General features: G+C 53.1%; 1 protein-coding gene and 1 long non-coding RNA gene across 12 annotated transcripts; both read right to left on the bottom strand.

The window, feature by feature from the left end:
* Positions 1-1,525: 1,525 nt before the first annotated feature.
* IL15RA (interleukin 15 receptor subunit alpha) lies at positions 1,526-8,837 on the bottom strand. 5 transcript variants are annotated; one of them, XM_084283738.1, is made up of 8 exons: positions 8,624-8,832; positions 4,160-4,348; positions 3,987-4,064; positions 3,379-3,573; positions 3,142-3,171; positions 2,791-2,848; positions 2,304-2,653; positions 1,796-1,914 (listed from the first exon to the last, which is right to left on the bottom strand). In XM_084283738.1, exons 1-7 carry the CDS (start codon positions 8,694-8,696, stop codon positions 2,542-2,544), a joined length of 735 nt encoding a protein of 244 aa, XP_084139864.1. In that variant the 5' UTR covers positions 8,697-8,832; the 3' UTR covers positions 1,796-1,914; positions 2,304-2,541. The 5 variants fall into 5 exon arrangements, with proteins under 5 accessions (XP_084139862.1, XP_084139863.1, XP_084139865.1 ...); XM_084283736.1 differs by lacking the exon at positions 2,304-2,653 and having other exon boundaries at positions 1,526-1,914; positions 8,624-8,837; XM_084283737.1 differs by lacking the exon at positions 2,304-2,653 and having other exon boundaries at positions 1,526-1,914; positions 3,379-3,570; positions 8,624-8,834.
* A 2,582-nt stretch (positions 8,838-11,419) lies between these two features.
* Positions 11,420-19,432, bottom strand: LOC311207640. Of its 7 annotated transcripts, XR_014618273.1 has the most exons (7): positions 16,851-19,432; positions 16,623-16,751; positions 16,446-16,545; positions 14,569-15,848; positions 13,698-13,784; positions 12,570-13,068; positions 11,420-11,563 (listed from the first exon to the last, which is right to left on the bottom strand). It is a non-coding gene; the product is annotated as an uncharacterized lncRNA (long non-coding RNA). The 7 variants fall into 7 exon arrangements; XR_014618274.1 differs by having other exon boundaries at positions 14,569-16,545; XR_014618275.1 differs by having other exon boundaries at positions 16,446-16,751.
* Positions 19,433-20,493: the final 1,061 nt, after the last annotated feature.

The following is a 20,493-nucleotide window of genomic DNA, read 5'->3' on the forward strand; positions in this document are numbered from 1 at the left end:
TCCTAGCTGAATTAAAGGAATTTTCCTTACTTGCAGCCAAGAGGTTTCCCCAGACTTCACGTCTCTTGCCTAAGGGGAGGAGAGGCAGCATCTGAAGAACTGCTTTGGGTTGATTCCAGTCTAACACACAATCAGAGAGAAGCTGGAGAGCGTTTTAGATGCTGAGATAAAATTTGTAGCAACAATAAGAGAAGCCTTAACGCTTTTTCTCTTCCCTTCGGTTACGAAGTCACCCCGAGTTGGGTTTCTTTACCAACCATCCCGGCAGCGTGGTGGCCTTGTCAACCAGCGGGTGGCTTGTGCTGTCCGTGTGAGGACAGAATCAGAGAAGCAGAGTTGGAAGGGACCCACAAGGATCATCGAGTCCAACTCCTAGGTTCCCAAAGGACCCCATAAAAACCAAACCCTGTGTCTGAGGGCGGTGTCCAAACGCTTCTTGAACTCCGTCAGGCTCAGGGCCGTGACCACATCCCTGGGGGGCCTGTCCCAGTGCCTGAGCACCTCTGGGTGCAGAACCTTTCCCTCACCCCCAGCCTGACCCTCCCCTGTCCCAGCTCCATGCCGTTCCCTCGGGTCCTGTCGCTGTCCCCAGAGAGCAGAGCTCAGCGCCTGCCCCTCCGCTCCCCTCGTGAGGGAGCTGCAGGCCGCCATGAGGCCTCCCCTCGGCCTGCTCTGCTCGGGGCCGAACACACCACAGTTCCTCACCCATTCCTCACCCATCTTCCCCTCCAGACCCTTCCCCATCCTCGTAGCCCTCCTTTGGACGCTCTCTAATAGTTTTATGTCCCTCTTTGACTGTGACACCCCAACCTTCACACAGTGCCTGAGGTGAGGCCGCACCAGCACGGAGCAGGGCGGGCGGATGACGATTCCCCGGCGGCTCCCAGAACCCGGTGCCACGAAGAGATCAAAACCAAAACCCACGCAGGCTGAGACCTCCTGGACACCAGCCTGGAGCCACGAGCCGTGCCTGGCTGGGAAAGCGCCCGCATCCTGTTGACTTCCACAGTAAATGGCTGAATGGCAGCTGCTTCGCTGGCTCTTTTCGCTTTCCAAGTGCCAGCTCCAGAAAAGCTTCCCACCCAGCTCAACGTGGGCACAACGATGCCTGGAAGCCAAACGGAACCGCAGACGCCGGCCTGGGGACCTCCTGAGCTCCCTTCCAGCCTCGTTTATTTTCTGCCCACCCCCTGGCACTGGGGAGGAGACGGGGAGCGAAGTGCCCTGAGAGGAGGCCTTGCTCTCAGCCACGAGTCCCTACAGCAGAGCGCACAAATACGAGGAAAAGGGACAAAAACGAGGAAAGGACAGGAGTTAGGAGACACCTCCTGCTTCCCAGCTGCCTGCTGAAGCCCCCTGTGCCTTCCAGCGGAGCCAAACTTTACCTCCAGAGGACGGCAGTGCCCTTTTGGGGCGGTCATAGGGCCGTGGCAGGGTTGACCAGCAAGCCCTGGCTGCTGCAGTGGGGGATTTCACCCCAAACCCGCTCCCTCTCCCCGTCATCGTGGAGGCCGAGACACCCGACTAAAGCATCGGCCACTCGGCCTGCGTTTTTTTCTATACAATATTTACACGTTTTTATAAAAAGCGACACCACGAAGCTGCCTGTTCTGTAGCAATTGGGGAGGGGGGGAGAAACGAGTGGCTCACAGCCTCTAACAACCAGAGGGAGAAGGGCAAACCCCTAAAGGGGAATTCTCCCTGGGTCGTGTCGTTGCTTTCGGGTTTTGGCAGTGTCTGTAGTGAACGGCTCCTGCTTGCGCTCCCCTGCGAGCAGCCGGAGCCGGGGGGCACCTGGGGTCGGTGCCGAAAGTGCCCCCGAAGGATCCCGGAGTTGTGTCCGAGGGTCCCTGAGCCGCAGCGGGGTGGTGCTGGTGCCGGAGCTCCTCGCTGCGGTCGATGGCTTGGGGGTGGCTGAAAAGAGAGCGGGGAGGGGGTCAGAGCACGGCAGAGGGATGCTCGCCTCGGTCAGCAGTGGTTTGGGGGCGGTTTGGGGTTAAAGCAGCTGTAGGGATGGCGTCTGGCTGGCCCTACTAGCCAGGGAAGGGGTGTGATTTGGGGCAGGGCAGCCTGGTTTCAACTCCAGCACACAAACCCCGTACCCCAAAACATTTTCCACTGGTGCCAACAGCCCAGTCTGCAGCGAGGACGGGCGCATCCTGCTCCTGATGTCCTGCCTTGGTCCCTCACACCCCACTCCTCCAGCCCACCCTCTGCTTTTTGGCCCCCAGCTCAGGCCACCCACCACCTCCTCCACCCCGGGGTGCTCCCGGGGCTCGCCCACCGGGATTTTTTCCCCCCACCTTCGGCCGACGGAGCGGGCTCTTCCATGACAGTCACTTGGTCAGGCTGTTTAAAGCAGCCGCCTGGCCCCCGGGGCGAGGATGCTCCGTGCTCAGGGCAGCTGGGGAGACGGGGGGGGACGCGCTCTGCCCCGCGCCGCTGCCGCTCGGGGAAGCATCCAACTTTCCAACCGAGCCCTGAGCATCCTCCTCGCTGGCCGGGCTGGCAGATACACCGAGTTGGCCGGGCCGTGGGTGCTCAGCCCATGGGGAAGACGCCGGGTGGCACCGTCTCATCGTCCTCGGCTGCGGTGGCGCGAGCCACCATGGCGATGGCCGTCCCCGCCACCTCGTATTCCTGCCGGCTGCTCCTGAAAACAGGAGAGGGGCATCGTCGGCACCCAAAGCTTTTTTTTTTTTTTTTTTTTTTTTTTTTTCCCCAGCTTTTTGGGAAGTTTGGGGACCGAGGGTGGCTTGTCACCGCACCGCGTGGGCTCAGCACACTTACATTTTCATCCTCCAGCAGCAGCAAGCCACGACGCCGGCGATGACCAGCAGCGGGAGCCCTGTGGGAAGAGACGAGGCAGGCGGTGAGCAGCACCCAACAGGGGAACAGCCCCGCTCAAAACAGCTCCACAAAAAGCCCAAAAACGCATTATTCACGACTTTTCACAGCGTATTTTCAAGGTGCCCACCCTGGCGGGGGAAGAAATGTGGGCGCTGCGTCCTGCCCCCCCTTGGAGGCATCGCCCCCCGGCCGTGGCGCAAACCTCGCCCGGCTTTTAGGGTGAAAATATAAATTAAATGAGCCCACGCTTGCCGAAAATGAGCTTTTTTTGCTCGACCCGGCGCTGCTTACCGATGGAAGAGGCCAATATCTGGGCGGAAACTGCAAAAAAAAACCAAAAAAAAAGAGAAATGGAGATTTTAGCCGCAGAGCTGGGGAAGCCTGGGAAAGGGGAAGATGCTGGGGGGAAACGGCGTTAAAAAGGAGCTCGGAGGGAAGGGGAAAAATGCGTCAAAACGGTAAAAGGGCCTGCAGTGAGTGAAACGCAGCCCCGCTGGCAGGTTGTCTCCCTTGGGGAGGTGAACCAACCTGCAGCGTGGTCCGCGGGGGCAGTGGGCAGCGGGGTTGTCCCCAGGGCCATCCCTTTTCCTGGCGGGGACGTCTCCAGCAGCGGGGACGTCGCCGGCAGCGTGGACGTCTCCGGCGATGCCCCGTCAGCCCCCGGCGGCGCGGGTGTTGCTGCTGGAGAGGGGCTGGAGGTCGGAGCGGCGCCGGTGGTTCCTGCTTGGGGAAAGGGTGTAAAAACCCTTGGAGTTTTGGGGCAGTTTTCAGCGGTGCTCTGTGCGCGGCCTCGCACCGGATCCGGGCAAGGGGGTGGCGAGGGCGACCCAGCCCACCCCACAGCTAGGAGGTGGTGGAAGGTCACGCAGGTGGGTTAGAGGAGTATGGGATCAGAGAATCCTAGAGGTGTTAAGGTTGGAAGAGCCCTCCAACATCATCTAGCCCAATATCCCCCTATAATTGAAGTCACCACCAAACCGTGTCCCCAAGCACCACGTCCAACCTCTCCTCGAACACCCCAAGGGACGGGGACTCCACCACCTCCCTGGGCAACCTCTTTCTGAGCAGAAATGTCTCCTCATTTCCAACCTCAACCCCAAAACCCGCCCGCGGGGCCGCGTTCGCCCTTTCCTCACCTCTTTGGCTCGTCCTCATGGTGGGCAGCACGGTCGGGAGCTCGGGGCTGGGGGTTTGCAGGGGTAGAGCCGGGTCCCCTTGGGGGAAAACACAACGCGGAGACGCCGTCAGCGCCGCCGCCACCCCACGTCCTCCTCCACCCCGTCCCCAAATCCACCCGGCGAGATCTTACGGATGCACTGAAGACTGGTGGGCGTCCAGACGGGTTTGGAGTCGTGGAGGATGCACTGGATGAGGCCGGAGGTGCCGGCTTTGCGCTTGTAGCCCGGCTTGCAGGTGTAGCGCAGGCAGGCGTGGAGCTGCGTGCTGTTGCCCGCATCGATGCGCGCGTTGTCCACGTCCTTGGGGCGGCTGCATCGCACTGTCACGGGGGGGAGAAGACAAAAATGAAGGTGATAACGGGGGCATGAGGGGCTCACCGTGCCCAAAAAATGGATCTCGACCTGCTGGGGAAGGGGTGCGGGGTGTTGGTGCTGCTCCAGGGCTGGGAGAGGGCACAAACGGAGGTTGTGCCCTGGTTACAGCTGGGTTTTTGGCATGTTTGTGGTCCCTTCAAGCAGCAAAAAAAAAGGTTTTTAGCAGAAAAAAAGCCTGCTGGCTGAATTTCTCCCCCTGCAGCGAGCTTCTCGGTCAGCTGTGTCCCACCACCGGCCGCCACGCTCCGGCTCCGCTCTGTTCTCCTCCGGTTGTGCAGGACGTGGGGGATTTCCAGGCACTGCAGAGTCCTCCTGCTGCTTCCCGGGGTTGTCACCCCGCTGCTGGCTGCAACCCCCGGCCCTGGAGGTGGCCAAAATCTGACCGCCACGTGGCCAGGCACGATGGGGATCCGAGCTATCGCTTTCCTTCTCCTCGTGCTTCCCCTTGAGCTCCGATTTGAGGTCGGTTTTTGCCAGAGGGCGTCAAGATTTCGCTTCCTTTCCCCTTTTCCGCGATGGAGAAAGTTTTTTCCCGGGGTGATGCGTGGCAGAGAGGGACGCCAGGCTGGAGCAACTTTTGGTGATGTCCTTGAGGCCACCAGGACTTGGGGCTGCAGGGGAGGTCCAAACCCTTTCCAGTGGCTCTGGGAAGCGCCCAGAGGCTGCAGCGGGGTGGCGGGGACGGGAGTGGGGTGTGGGTAGGGGCACAAGGACAACGGGGTTGGGATTGCAGTGGTGGGGATGGGAGATTAACAGGGACAGGAGGACGATGGGGATGGAACGATGGTGGCAATGGGAATGGGAACGTGGTGGCAGTGGGGGACAGATGGGAGCATGACGGGGACAGGAGAATGATGGCAACGGGGACAGAAGCGCGATGGGTTTGGGAGCATGACAGCAATGGGGACAGGGATGGGGACAGGAGCACGATGGGGATGGGGTCAGGAGGACAACAGCAATGGGAACGTGGTGGGGACAGGAGAATGATGGGGATGGGAGCGTGATGGATAAAGGAATGGGAACACAACGGGAATTCCCACCACAAAACCAGCAAAAAAAACGCTTCGTGAGTAAACTCCATCCCGGCCTCCCTCTCGCACGAGCCTTCCTTCCTCTCCGGGGTCCATTTTTTGGGTCATTTCCACCCGTTCTCAGGGCAGGGGCACGGGGTGAGTGCCACCACCGCCGCCGTGCTGGCAGCAGCTCCGCGGCACGTGTTGGCAAAGGAAGCGGAGAGGCAGCCAGGACGAGCTCACCACCCTGGGAGAAGCCAAAGAGCAGCTTTGGGCACTGCCACGCGGGTGTCCCTCATCCTTCAAACTGCCAGGGACGAGCCGAATCGCTCGGAAATAAAAGCTACTTCAGGCTGAAACACCCCCGTTTGTATCCGCAGCATCTCCTGGCAGAGCCCCAGCCGTGCCTGGGGTGGTCCGAGCCACCCGGGCTGCTTTTTTTCTCCCTTTTCTCTTCGTTTTGGTGCTTGGGCAGCCCCGTGCTGTGTCTCCAGGTGCTTGGACGCCCCAAAGTGCTGCAGAAACCATCGCTGAGGTCCGGGACGTGAGCGATGCCGGGCACGTGCTGAGCGCGTCGGTTCTCAGCCTCCGCTCCAGACAGCAGTGACATTTCCAGGAGGAAAACGAGGCAGCGCCGCGGGACGCTCGCCTGGCAATAAACCTGCAGCGGTGCCATAAAATCAGTGGAAAGACCTTCCGCTGCCAAAAAAAAAAATCAAAACAATGCGAAAGCGAAGCGAGCGCAGGGGGGGAAATCCAGCCAGAAAAATGGGGAGAAAAGCTTCGGGGGCTCAGATTTCCAGCTGGACAAAACCCCCTGGATTTTGGTCAGTGCTGGGGACTGGCGTGCAGCCAGTGCTTCCCAGAGTTTGCTTTCCCCTTACAAAAAAACAAGCCATCTGCATTCTGTTTTCCTGGATTACTCGAGGAGAAGCTCACAAAAGTGCCGGCACGGCCAAAAGCAGCTTCTCTGTTGATCCCCGCTCCTTCCCAGCGTCTCAAGTTGAGTTTTTGCCATTAATCTGCTGGCCCAAATGCTCAAAAACTCATGGCACGGGAGCGAGCTGCTGTGCTGGGCGCACACCTCGGGTCCAGGCGGGTTTTGGAGCCCGGATTTCCCATTTCCACGTCGCCGAGCCGTCCCCCTCCAGCTGCACAACCGCGATCAGCCATCAGAGAATCCCCACTGGGAAAGCTTTCCCATGGTGGTGGCTGAATCTCCTCCAAAAATCATCAGCCAAGCGAGAGCGGGTGCCGTTTTCTGCGAACGTTTTAAAGAGCGTGAGCCAAAAAAAATAAATAAAGAGAGGAAAGAGAAATTTCACAACTCTCTGCCCGAGACCAGAGAGAGAATCCATGGAAGACACCAAAATCCTAGAAATAAGTGAAACTTTTGGCTGTTTTGCAACTAACGGGCCCCAAAGCGCGTGAAATCGAACAGCCGTGCCCGTGGGTGTGAGGGAGAGGTGTTAGCACGGGAACACCCAACGAGGAGCCACCGGTGGGTTTGTCTCTTATTGACGAGGAAGAATCGCTCCGTGGTAAAATTGGGCGTGATGGTAATGGATTGTGTTAAGAAAATAAGCAGACATTTAATTTTCACTGGGATTCAGGTAAAACCGAACACCTCTGGTGTTGTCCCCACCAGTCACAATCCTCAGCTCTCCAAATCTGCACGCAAAAAAAGGCGAGTTCAGCTTCAGCCCCGCGCGGCCAGGAGAGCCGCAGGGAGCCCGGTGCTGGAGCTTCCCCCGGTGCCGGGCTCGGTTTTGCCTCCCCGCGTCCCGAAGGCAAGAAAAAAAGATTTCTCCTGACAAATATCCTCGTGTTTCTGTGCTTTGCCCTGCGAAATGCAGCCCCGGGGGTGCGACACCTGGTGTGAGCTCGGCGGGACGCGGTGGCTGCGGCACCTCCCAAATTATCCATCACTGAGCGAAAAGCAGCTGAATTTGCCCCAAACCCGGTCCCGACGTCCTCTCCAAGCAGCTCTGCATCCGAGCATCATCCACGGGGCCAGGGCAGGAGGTGCTGCCTTCGGGGAAAACTCTCTCCGGCGTTTCGCCCGCCGCCAGCGTCGTTTTACAGCACGGCGTTGCACACGCGGGCAATTCAGAGCTGGGAATAAACTCATTTTCCAGGGCGTTGCTGTTTTGGCAGCCAGGAGCCAGATAAAAGGAGCACAAAATCCATCCCCGAAGCTTTTCAGGGCGTCCCGCGCTTCCACTTTCAGGCAAACCTTTCCAAATCCCCCCCCGTTTTCAGATAATTGAGCGGGGCTAACACGTGCCGGGGAAGGTTTTGGTGCCGGTGCGAGCGTTTCCCCGGGGCTTTGAGCATCGCTGGCTCCTCTCACACCCCGGCACCGTTTTTCTTTAAGCCACTCGGGAGAGGCGATGCCAAATTTCCACAAGATCCCGGTCCGGCGGCGATGCCCACAAATTGCCCCGAGCCCCATTTCGTGCCCCAGCTCCGTGCCCCCAACGGGAACCCCCCTATGGGATCCGGCTCCCGTGGGGAGCAGCACCCGGGGTCCTAAAATCGTCCCCAAAGCCTTCGGGGATGCCGGGGGGGATTTGGGGTGGGCGCCAAGTGGGGCTGGAGGGTACCCGGTGGGGTGTAAGGGGAGATGGGGGAGCAGCATGGGTGCGGTGTGGGCACCCGTGGGTGCTGTATGGGGACCCGTGGGTGCTGTATGGGGACCCATGGGTGCTGTATGGGGACCCGTGGGTGCTGTATGGGGACCCATGGGTGCAGGGTGAGCGCTTGGGTGCAGCGTGGGCACCCATGGGTGCAGCGTGGGGACCCGCAGGAGCAGCGTGGGGACCCGTGGGTGCAGGGTGAGCACTCAGGGTGCAGGGCGAGCACCCATGGGTGCAGCGTGGGCACCCCGGGAAGGAACCAGGAGACCCCAGGGCGACTCGGGGCGCAGCGTGGGCACCCATGGGTGCAAGGCGAGCACTCAGGGCGCAGCGTGAGCACCCGTGGGTGCAGCGTGGGCACCCGGGGAGGGAACCAGGGAGCTTTAGGACGAAGCGCAGCCACGCCGGGAGCCCCCGGGCGCGCACCCAGCGCGCGTCTCCCTCCCCACCAGGGCAACCCGGGCACCCATGGGTGCCCCCTAGGGACCACGGGGAGGGCTCGGGCAAGGCGAGGAGCTGCCCGAGCCCCTCGCCGGTAGGACGGGAGCCCCGGGGGAGCCTCGCTTACCGGTTTCGCCGGCGATCCAGGGCAGCAGGAGGGCGACGGCCCCGCAGAGGAGCGAGAGCAGCGGGCGAGCCATGGACGGCGGCACCGGGCAGGGGGCTCAGGGCTCCCCCGGGGGCTCCGAGGCGCTGCCCCGCCGCCCGCCGCCGCCGGCCATGGCCCTTCCCTTCCCTTCTCTTCCTCTCTTCCCGGCCCGGCCCCTTTCGCTTTCGCTTTCGGCCTCGGGTGAGCCCGGCGGGGACGCGCCCGCCCCGAGGGAACGGGGCCGGGAAGGGGGGAGGCACCCGAGGGCGGAGGTGGGGGGGGTGGTACCCAAAAAGGGGGAGTTGGGGTACCCCAGGGGGTGCTGTACCCAAAAAAGGGGAGATGGGGTACCCCAGGGGGAGATGGGGTACCCCAAGGGGTGCTGTACCCAAAAAGAGGGAGATGGGGTACCCAAAAAGGGGGAGATGGGGTACCCAAAAAGGGGGAGATGGGGTACCCCAGGGGGTGCAGTACCCAAAAAGGGGGAGATGGGGTACCCAAAAAAGGGGAGATGGGGTACCCCAAGGGGTGCTCTAGGGGGAGGGAGGATGCCTTACCCCAGGGGGATGCGATACCTGAAGGAGGGGTTATCTGTGGGGTTGCAATATTGGGGGGAGATGATTTACCCCAGGGGATGCAATATCCAAAAGGGGAGACCCCTCTTTACCCCAGGGGGTTGCAAGACCCAAAGAGGGGGATGCGACACCCAAAAAGGGGGATGCAACACCCAAAAGGGGATGAAACACCCAAAAGGGGATGAAACACCCAAAGGGGGGATGAAACACTCAAAGGGGTTATACGATACCCAAAAACAGGATGGGGCCAGAAGGATGGGGTGCCCAGGGTGGGAAGCAGTACCCAGGTAATGCAGTGTCTGGAGGGGATGCAGCTTCAGGTAGGGGATGGGGAAGGATTCAGCTCGGGTGCATGGATGCATCAGGGGAAATGTGGTGCCCTGGGGGAATGCAATTCCCCCCCAGATCCCAGGGAACGCAGTTGGGTGCGGTGCCAGAACTCTCTTAAACCAAATTCTCAGCCAAAACTCTCTTTGGGTGGGTGGGGGGGACCCCAGGGATGTCGATGTCGGAGGCCTGAAATGCTGGAGCTGGAGTTTGCCGGTCCGAAACTGGAAACCAAGCCATGAGCCAAGGCCCTGGAGGATGCGCGGAGCTCCTGCGTTGGGATTTCAACCCACAGCGTGTTTGGGGCCGTGCTGCTCCCAGCAAACCCTCCCCAGGCTCCTTGTTGGGGGCCTCTTGGCTTCGTGTGTCTCCGTTTCCCCTTCCACGGACCAAGCACAAGTAGGGTTGAAGAGGGGAGACGACAAGAACGACACAACTACCAACACAACAACGAGAAGAGCAATTTGAAGGAGAATTTTTCCTGGTTGATTAAAAAGCCTTCATGAGGAGTAGGTAAACTCCTCCTCTGCCCCCCAAGGAGAAGGCATCAGCCCCCATTAACCTCCCTCGGAGCAGAAGGGAGTCGTGGTTGGTGGCCCAGGTGCTCATCAAATCAATAAACCTTTCCGAGCGTATTTTAGCAAGCACACTTAATCTGTGTACTCTGGCCAGTCAAGATTTCGCCCGATGAGCGTTATGAGGCAATCAGCAGGTTAGAGTTCACCGTGAGCTAAGGCAATAAATAGCTGAGGGCAATAACACCAGGATTTGGTAAGGAAAATCCTCAGCCTGCAAAGACTCCTGCAAGCGTTCATTCGAAAGCCGCGCAGAGGGCACGAGAGCATCACACCAGATTTTGGGGGAGGGCTTTTGTAAGCCTTATAAAAACAAGCCCTGCGGCTCATAAGCGAGGTCTTTGTGCCCTGTCCTTGGCCCATGGCACTAAAAGATCCCTCTCACCTTGCCCCTGCCCTGTGCAGCAAGACAAGGAAGTGATCCTGAAGCATCCCTTGCCATGGGACATGAAGATGACCAAGGGCTGAGCTCACCTTTTCTATTTTCAAGGGGCTTTGCCATCCCATGGCCAAGCTAACGATGTAAAAATTGTCTTTTCAATTGCTTCTAGCATCTGAGAAACGAGTTTGGGGCTGAGCTGTCATCCACTGTCTCGCCGTGCATCGCTTTGGGGAAGGTTGGGTAGAAATAGCCAATGAGTTCTGCAAGTTTTGGGAGCCCCAGACAAAAAAAAAAGACCCTACAAGGCTTCTAAAGACACCGGGGACACGCAGAGAACCGTGCAACGTGGCCCAAACGGCGGTGTCACAGCACAGACATGCAAGCACAGACTAGTTTTGGTGGTGCCTGCCCCTTCTGTGCCTCGTTTCCAAGTTCCTATGCAAATTTAAGAGAGCTTTGAATAGGCAATATTTCATTAATTTGCCTTGTCAGGTCACCTTTCGCTGCTGGAGTTTTGTTTCTTCCTCCTTGGCTACGTCAGGGTTTTATTATTGACTATTTTACTGAAGATTTGGGGGTAAGAAAAGCTGGATTCGGACCAGGAGTAGAGATCAGTCCGGGGGCTTCAAAGAGAGAAAACTTGCTTGTTCCAAGAGGCGGCAGCGATGACCCCTCTCCTGCTGGGGTTAAAATGTTCTTTTGTGTTCATTTTCCAGCTAAAAGCAACGGAAACGGTTACTTAAACAGCAAGATAGCGCAGGGCCCAACAATAAATCTGCTTTGGCTTTTTTTTTGGGGGGGGGATGCAGCCAGGAATCATTCATTTCTTATCAATTCTAGCGTAACCTGTGCCGAGCACGTATAACCCCCGGGGATGTGAGATTATTTCAAAATGCTCTTATCTGCCAGGAATGTATCGGGGTTTGGTTCATCAGCTTTATTTGCATATGGTAAGTACCAAAGGTTGCTAGGAACTATTTTTAAAGATCAGATTTGCCAGGTGGAGTGATTTCCCGTCAGGTTAGCATCCCTGCTCTAGGTTTGTGTCTAGAAGAGGCACCTGAAAAAAAAAAAGAAAATAAATACAAATATTAAAATAGAGCCCTGGAAAAAAAAGCAACATCAAAACTTTAACTGTTTCCTTATCCAGGAAGCAATCACAATGCTAATGTTTTGCCTTAAGGCAGCTCCAAAACCGCTGAGGCTCTCTGCGAAAGAAGCAGCTGGGTTTCTGGTACAGAAATAACAATTAGGCTTCCTGTAATTAGGGCTGCTAATGAGGAATGCTGGCAGCAGGTTTGGAGAGGCAAAAGTAAGTGTGACCCGCAGCTGGCGCTGCTTCCCACCCAGGGGTGCATAGGTGCAAAAAAATTTATCCTACGGGTGTTGCAGGTGAGTTTGAAGAGTTAAATGTGTTGATTAATAAGGAGAAGGAGGAGGAGGACAAAGAAGAATAAAGAGAAAAAGGAGGAGAAGAAGGAGAGAAAGGAGGAGGAGGTGAAGAAGGAGGAGGAGGACAAGAAGGAGAAGCTGAAGAAAGGGAAAGGAGAAGGAAGAGAAAGTGGAAAAGGAAGACAAGGAGAAAGGAGAAGAAGTGGGAGAAGCAGAAGTAGAAAGGAGAAGGAGAGGAGAAGGGGAAGGAGAAGGAGGAGAAAGAGAAAGGAGAAGGAATATGAGGAGAAGCAGGGGAAGTGGGAAGAAGAAAGAAGAAACAAGCAGGAGAAAAGAGAAATCAGGAGGAGAAGTGAGAAGCAGAAGAAGGAGAAGAAGCAGGAAAAGTAGGAGAGGGAGAAAAAGGAGGAGAAGAAAGAATAAAAAGAAGTAAGAAGACAACGCAGTGCTCGGCATTCCAGTTGGGACCATTTTTTGATAGGAGCCCAAACGCACTTCCTGGAGCCCACATTAGTTTGCTGTGGGTTTTACGCACTGATAGACATCAGCAACTTTTTATTTCTGGCTGCAAAGCGGCAGAGTTCCTGGAAACGGGCTGGTTTCCCTGCCCAGACAAATACCCTGGCTCGGCTCAGCAGGCGTGAGCGTCCCTGCGGCTCTGAAATCCGCGCTACCTGGCTGGAGGGGCTTCCAAAAGCTGCTCCTGGGCTCGACGAGAGGATTTGCTCCGTGCCGGTGTTTCATCAGGCAGGACTTCACCACCGAGAAATCCCACAGGAGATGAGAGAGAGGTGGAGGGGCTGCTTGGCTCAGCAGGGGATCTCCGACGGGGTTTTTTTTTTTGGAAATTCAGCTCCGTTTCCACGCAGGGCGATGGGGAGGCAGCGATGAAACCACAGAGGGGGGTTTCTGCCTCGGGGTTGCTCTGGGTCTTGTCCTCTGGGATCCGTGGTTTTGGGGAATTTCGGCTCTCAGAGCGTAAGGTCAACGGTGAGGAACGCCCGCAGCCTTTTCTCCAAGGAAGCTGGCAGATTTGGGCTGGGAACCTTCAATTTATGCAATCGGAGTACATCCTGGGGGGGAATGAGTGCTGAAACATGAGCCCGTAACATCGCTAGCCAGAGGCTTGGGCACAATCCCTTTCTCCATAAATCACATCTCCAGGAGACTTCTCTGAAAGCAAAAATAATATTGCTCACTTTGTTTTTATTTATTTTTTTAATGAGGAGGATGCACGGTTTCTGTGGCTCCTTCCAGAAGCGTATAAATGTCTGTCAGAGGAGGCTTTTTCCCATTTTACTTTCCTTGGGGTGAAAAACATTGTACGTGATATCACTCGAGAGTAGAAAGTGTAACAAGGTAGTTTTAAAGCTGCCCTGAAATGCGTGAAATTAAACTCGCCTGCGTTTGCTGCTGAAAGCTGTGAATTATGGTAACGGGGAGATCTTTACTCCAAAACACTCGTGCAGAGCAAAGGCTTGGAAAAAAAACCAAACCAAACCAAACCAAAACACGTTTTCCTCCTTGTAAGAAGTTCAGGGAAACTCTCCTTGCCCTCTATAAGGTGTCAAAGGAAACAGCTTGTTATAGAGGACTAAAAGCTGGGGGAAAACGGGCTTAGGAGCGGGTTGGTTTTCATTTCACGGATTTTCTCAGCCGCCTGTAGATGGCTGAGGGTGTTAAGCTTCGGCTTGGCTTTATGATGAGATTGAGGGCGTCGCACCGTGCAGCCTCCCAGCTTGTTCTCGCCACGAGGATGTTTTTATTTTTCCTCTCTTTGGCCTGAAAAAATCAGTACTCACAAGGGACGTCCTGCACAGGGTTGTCTGGATGCTTTGCTCGCCCCCCGCGCTGCTTTTCTCAAAAAATTCTTGGAGCTGGCGGAGAAGCTGAGGAAGCAAACAAACAAACAAGCTGGCTATTTATAGGCAGTAACTCCAAGCCCTGGTTTTAGAGATGCATTGCCCGAGGATCGAGTGGCCTAACAAGTTAGCAGAGCCGTGAGGTCATTATTTGTGTGGGTTCGGAGCAGACCAGTGCGGTATTTTTAGCTTTTCCCCATCCTGCTGCTGGGGAGAGGATTAAGCAGACGTTGCTGCTCCTGAAAGCAGTCAGAGGTACAATCATGATCATGTAACCATGATTTCGGACGTGTGTTCAGCACGTAACAGCTTCAGTGCCATGTGTGTATGCCAACAAGGCTGCAAAATGCTGGGGAAGCAGCACTGGTGGGTGCTAAGCCTGAGCAGCCAGGGAGCCAGGGGCTTCTGCATAGACCAGAGAGGCAAATATGAGATAAAAAGGTGCCACCGGAGGCCAAAGAAAAAGGGAGGATAAAGCTGGAAGAGATTTAAAAAAAAGAGAGGTTAAAAAGAGGGATTTCTTCTAAAAAAAAAAAAAAGGCAAATTCTGGTTAGAAATGTTTCATCACTGAGATGTGAGGTTACACAGAGAGCTCGGTAAAAAAGGATTTAATAAGGAGACAGACAGGCTGTGATGACAGGGACGTGGGGATGGGGCAGACAAGCATAACAGACCAGCTCCATTTTCCACCAAGCTGGCCTCTTTTATACCTTTTCCTGTCTATTCCTCAGTTTTTACTCCCTGCATACACTTTCACCGGTCTGCACGCTTCCACCAGCACCCCCAGTACAAGGACCCTTGGATTTGCACCTGTATCCATAAAGTCCCAGCTCAGCTGTTTGTTTCTTTTCTTTTTTCTTTTTTTAATAGCCCATGAATTAGTGTCACTGATGAGGTTTTTCGTGTCTTTGGCCTCCACTGGGTCTGTGTCTTGGTATATTTTGTTTATGACTTTCCCTTTTCCTTCTCGTCTCCTTCTGCACTGCAAAGCTGCAAAAAAAAATAGAAAATAAAAATAAAACCAAATCCCTGTTTTGGCATAAACCAAAGGAAAACATGCAGCTGAGGAGTGGGGCTGTCCTGCAGGAGAAGTTCTCCCAGCGGCTGCCACTGGGATTTTTGTGATGGGGCAAAGGATCCAGGGGCAGGGGAGCTCGAGAAAGGGGTGGAAAGTGCAAACACGGCAAGGAAAGGGCTGGCACAGCACCTCGAAAGCACCCATTTATCTTTAACACGTGCATGAGAGCTGAAGGGTGCTACCACTAGGCTTCAGGTGAAGAAGATGAAATGAAGACAAGGCATTTGGAATTAGGACTTTGGCTTGAAATACCAAAATCACGTTAACGAATTACATTCGGAGATGAAGGGGTGAACTAGTGCAGGGCATGCACAACAGCAGAAAAGCCCCAGACTGGATTTTTTTGTGAATCTGCACTTTCTGGTACAAGCTGTCTCATCTGAAGCCACGGGCCACTTAGAACACATGGATAAAAAGGAATATGCTCACGTTAATTAACACGGAATACGGTTTTTAAATGAGCAAGCGTTTCTCCTGGGGTTAACGCCACAATTAGAGCTTCAGTAGGCAAGACAGGTTAAAAGCTGAACGTCTAAAAGCTGAACATCGGAGTTATCACTCCAGAAAAGTTATACTGAAAGACTCCAAGCGGTAGTAGCAAGTTATTTGTCAAAGTAAAGGACTCAGTCTTGCAAACTATCCGTGCTGCCAGCATTTTCAGCTTTCAGTAAGATTGCAAGGACACGGGTTTTTTTTCGGAAGATGAATGCTCCTGCACTTATATCATTTGTTATTCTTTTTTTTTTTTTTTTTTTTTTAATGAGACAGGAAAAATGAGCTAGAATACTACATTTTGGGAGTACTTTGTCTTCGTTTGTTATTGTTAAATGCAGTAAAGAGCAGCTGCTCCCTCCAGCTGCTCTGGCCCAGGACGGCTGATGCGAGGACCTCAACGGCTCCAGTAGACGATGCCAGGACCCCAACCAGCTCCCTGGACTGCACGTGCTCCTTCAGCAGGCATGCACATGGGACAGAGAGTGCAAACAGCAAAGGGATAGTTGAGAAAAGATTTCTTGAGAAAATATAGAAGAGAGAACAGACCGTGATCATCAGGCACAATGTTCAGCCAGAAAATCGCACTGACTGACCCCGTTTCACACACGTTTTTGCCCTTCTCGTGCTCTTTTCTCCCTATCCCCCCCCTCTTTGATCCTCCTGTTCCCTCTTCCCCCTGCACACCCCCATGAGCTCTGCAGTTTCTGCACCCTCCCAATCCCCTTGGTCCACATCCTCCCAGCAGCAAGGTTTGGCCTTAGTGGAAGCGGTGCTGGTAGCTCGTTAGCCCACCAATTAGTGTGACAGGGAGTTCTGCTTCTTGTGATCGTCTCCCACCTTAGAAACCCTCCTTCGGATAGCTCTGGTGGCATAAAAATTCCTACTTTTTCACCTAAATCAGTGTGTCTGACCAGATGGGCTCCCATCACCGCCTTCTAGCCTTGGGAAAGGTCCATGACCAGGCACCCCCGAAGGAGCAGATGCTCTTCTTCCACAACCCTTATCATCATCTATACATTTTCAAGTTATTTTCTTACATTTCTGAGCTAAAACCACAGCCTCCAGCTATGAGAGCTGCTCCATACCAGCCTTATGCACAAATTTCTTCTCTTACTTGCAGGTTACTCGCAGGTTCTCACGTAGGGAATACGTTGCTGAAGAAGACTGGGTTGATGCCAAACACCACTCCAAACACTCCCCAAACACTGCTGTGCCTGTTAATCACTCGAGAAGTCATTGACTTTGAAGATCTGCTAGGGGAGGAGGACGCATCTCACCCAGCTTTACATACCAACATCTGGATGCTCCCACTCAGCGCAGTTGCCTTTGATTCCCTTGGAGCCCACAGGAAAAAATTGACACTTTCTGGATGTGTCTTAGCTGGTTTCCATCAGAACTCGTGGTCAGCGGTAGAAAATACCTGCAAAGACTTGAAATGATTTCGTGTATCTAATCTAGCAGAGCTTTAGCATGAGCAGAAAGAAAGAAAAGAAGGATTTTAGCAAAACATGCCAACTACCTCTCTTCTTGTAGAAAACAGGGCATTTTGTAAGAAGACAAAGAGGAAGGTAATAAACTATCTGCCACCGTTTCAGAGAGAATTGCTTGGAAATCTGGAAGGAAGCCCTCTGCTCTGCCCCGCCAGCTGCCTTGTATTCATCTGACACCGAGATTTAGGCCTGCAAAGCTTGGACTGGCATGCAACTGCCTCTTCGAATGCTGCTCTTTTAAGGCATTGGATGTAATTGATAGGGATGACTGAGTCAGGATATCTGGTTAGGGGACAGAGTCCTCAATTGCTCCTTTGTTAATGAGGAGAACTGCAGAAAGGTAGAGTAGCTGCCTCCAGCCTTCCATCTTGCAGAGCGTAGCAGTCTCGTCTGTGTCTTTCACAAAATGGAGGAGCTTAGGTTTTTAGGAGAGACATTTCAGCACTCGATGAATGAACACGAGCCAGCAGCATGTCCCACGATGACAGCAGAGGGATGAACGTTGCCCTCGAAGTACAAGTTGTGCTTTAACTCTTGGATTCCTTCCTCGGATTCAGACATCACCAGCAAAAATTTCTTTCCTTTTACAGATCTTTCCTGAAAAGAACCAAACAAAAACAGAAACAAACAAACAAAAAGAAAACAAGACAAATGGCTGGAGGGTTCACTGAAGTGGAGCCCTGCTTGTTCTGCGTGCTTATGTCGCTTCAGAAGAGTTAAACAATTTTTAATTGCAACACTTCTGGTTCTAGCGCACACCACTTGAATTTTCTGCTACCAAAGATTGTACACAATTACATGAAAACAAGCTTGGCATTCAGGGCATTTGGACAGATTAATCATACTTAAGGAGAAACTCAAACAATTTGCTGAAAGAATGCATCTTGACCAGGATGTGTCTTTGCTGGACTGCATACAAAAGCAGGATCAGAAATATTAAGTGTTTTTTATCAATCTCTCTGCATGAGTTAGGGGACTGAAACACAAGCCCATTGCTCGTGAGCAGGCAGTACCAGTTGTCCCATTTCCCATTTGTAAATTGTTGTCCCATTTACAAGGGAATGTAATTAACAGCAATTTTGACTTCTCAGAGATAAGAAAAAAACTCTCAGAAGGCATTGGAGAAGACTGTGAAAAATGATGTCTGTCTCAGGAATGGTACAAAGGTCTCGTGGCACACACCAGACCAAAAGGACAAAGTAGGAAACCCAGAAGCTCCCGAAGGGAAGCCCACATGACACAATGCTCTGTTAGGCAGCAGAAATCAGACAGGCAAATATCTAACCACAAAACCAGCCGGTCACTTTATCGTATTGCTTGTGGCTAGAATTAAAGATAAACTTTTCCTCCAGCTCTGTGAACTCACTCACCAGTCTCTAATTGTCTAAACACCAAAATGAGAGCTGCTCTTGGAACAGATTACACAGGATGATCTTTTATAGAGCCCGTACTTCTTCTGGAGCAAGAAAAATTGCCCACAGCCACGGAATTGATAGCAATGTGGCACTTTGAGGCTGGTCCATCTGAAATTTCCTGGGTTACCAAACCAGACCAACATATGTGTCCTTCCGTGATGCAACTCCAACTGTCCCAGCTGCCTAGCTGACAGCAAACAGCTCCCGCGGAGGTTTTCAAATAGATTTATGGATGTTCTTTCTCCAGCAGGCTAATTTGTTTGCTGGATTACGCAATTAATCTTTGTAGTCTGAATGAGCAAAGCCAGGGCAGATGTAGTGCATTGTGCTTGGCTGCTCTGACCGCGTCCCAGCTGGCTCCCCCGGCCACGATTTCTATGGCATGTTGTTGGTGTGGTGGGGATGGTCTGCTCACGTACAGCCTGGTGGGGATGCTCTTCTCCTGTACAGCACGATGGGTTCGGTCTGTTCCTGCTCTTGGCATAAGTCGTAGTCAGGTCTGTGAGTATGAAATCACCCCTTGAACAGGATAGCTCATAAACATGAACAGGATAGCTCGTAAACATGAACAGGATAGCTCATAAACAAGAGAGCCCAAGGCAGAGCACATTCTGAGAAGCAATCTGATAAGAAATTTCCGTTTGACTACCAGTCGATCACTTTATCTCATAAATAGGAAAGGAAAAGCCATCACGACACCATTCCCCTGTTGGTGAAGGCTGACAGTGTCTCACTCCCCTGTGAGGGGAAGAGGATTGCGCAACCCGATTTCAAAATACATATTTAAAAGACCCAAATCCTGGAACATTACTGACCAAAAGACAATGGTCTCGTAATCCTGTGAATAGAGACCCCAAACAAGAACTCTTGGAGCTCTCCAGGGACTGAACCCACAATTTCCCCCTGAACTGGGACACTTCTTGGGGTGACCCATGGGACTCTGCATCTCAGGGCTGAATCCTTGAGGAACGAGCTCGTCTGCAGACATACACCACCGAGGGAGTAGGATGAACTAAGAGGGGTTTTTGAAGCCCCTGAATTTAGAACAACCCCCCAGGATCCTGCAGTAAGGTGAACCTTGTCATTTCCAAACCTTTAACTAAGTCACTGCTGCTATTGTAGCAAATCCCCTTACATCATTGTGTTAACTGACTGATAGTTACCTACTTTACCTACTGGTGAGTGCTGTTAAAATCATGTCATCTAGCCTTGTTATTTGCTATAAAGGTATATAATAAATCCTTAATTGCTGTGTCATTAGAGTTGCATAAAATCTAATTCCACAACAGCTGGAAAGGACACCTCTCTTCTTGGCCTTCCATCTAAAACCTCATTGGGGGTTTCAGAAACTCCCTTTTTTTTCCCATTTTTTCTGTCTGTCCTGAGAAGCAGTGCTTTAAAATGCAGGAAGCCTGAAACAACAAACCTACTGACAACTTAGTCACATTATTTCAACCCAGTATTTGAAGGGAAAGGGTGTGTTCTATTGTGTAAATCAAGCTCAGTAGGAGCATTTTGCTGTGCAGGAAGGATTTGACAACAAATATAACTTTAACTAAAAGGACAAGCAAAATTGCATTATTTTTCAGAATGAATTAAGAAGCCTCATGTTAAGCAGCCAGCCTAGCCGGTGAGCTTGGGAAGTGTCCTACAGCACAGTGGGGCCCCAAAATGAAGGCATCAATGTGGCTGGAAATACACTGATATATGAGAAAATCAGGTTAAGGGGACTGATGGATAGTATGCAGAATTACAAAAGATGAATTCACAGCAGATAAGAAAAGCCTTTTTGATGTAAGAGTGTGTAGGAAGACACTGAATGTGTTGGAAAGGGAACTCAGTACACTAGAAGTTAAGGGAGGTGGCTTTTTAACAGCATGCCCCATGTGTACTCTTGGGAGGCTGTGATGGCACAGTGGTTGAAGCAGGATTGCGTAAAGGACTAAAAGAGAATTTAGCCAAGGGGTTGGAAAGAAAAGGAGGGATGGTGGCTATGGAGAGAGGCTAGAAGCAGAAAGATCTGAATGCAGCCTGTGGGGTGAGGCTGGGTGGGAATTTGGTGTCTTTTCATGAGAGAGAAGCTTTTGGTAGTGGTGGTGACGGCAAAAGAAAGGGAAGAGTTTGAGGAATTAGGGAGGGAGAAAGCAAGATGCTAGACAGCATTTTTTTGTGTAAAATGATCAGAATATAAGTTTCAAGGAGGAACATTTGATCATACGGACAATGAATGTCAAATTTCCAAGATGGGAGGTATTTA

The sequence above is a fragment of the Netta rufina genome, assembly GCF_964035555.1.
Source record: "Netta rufina genome assembly, chromosome: 1".
NCBI classification, from domain to species: Eukaryota; Metazoa; Chordata; class Aves; order Anseriformes; family Anatidae; genus Netta; species Netta rufina.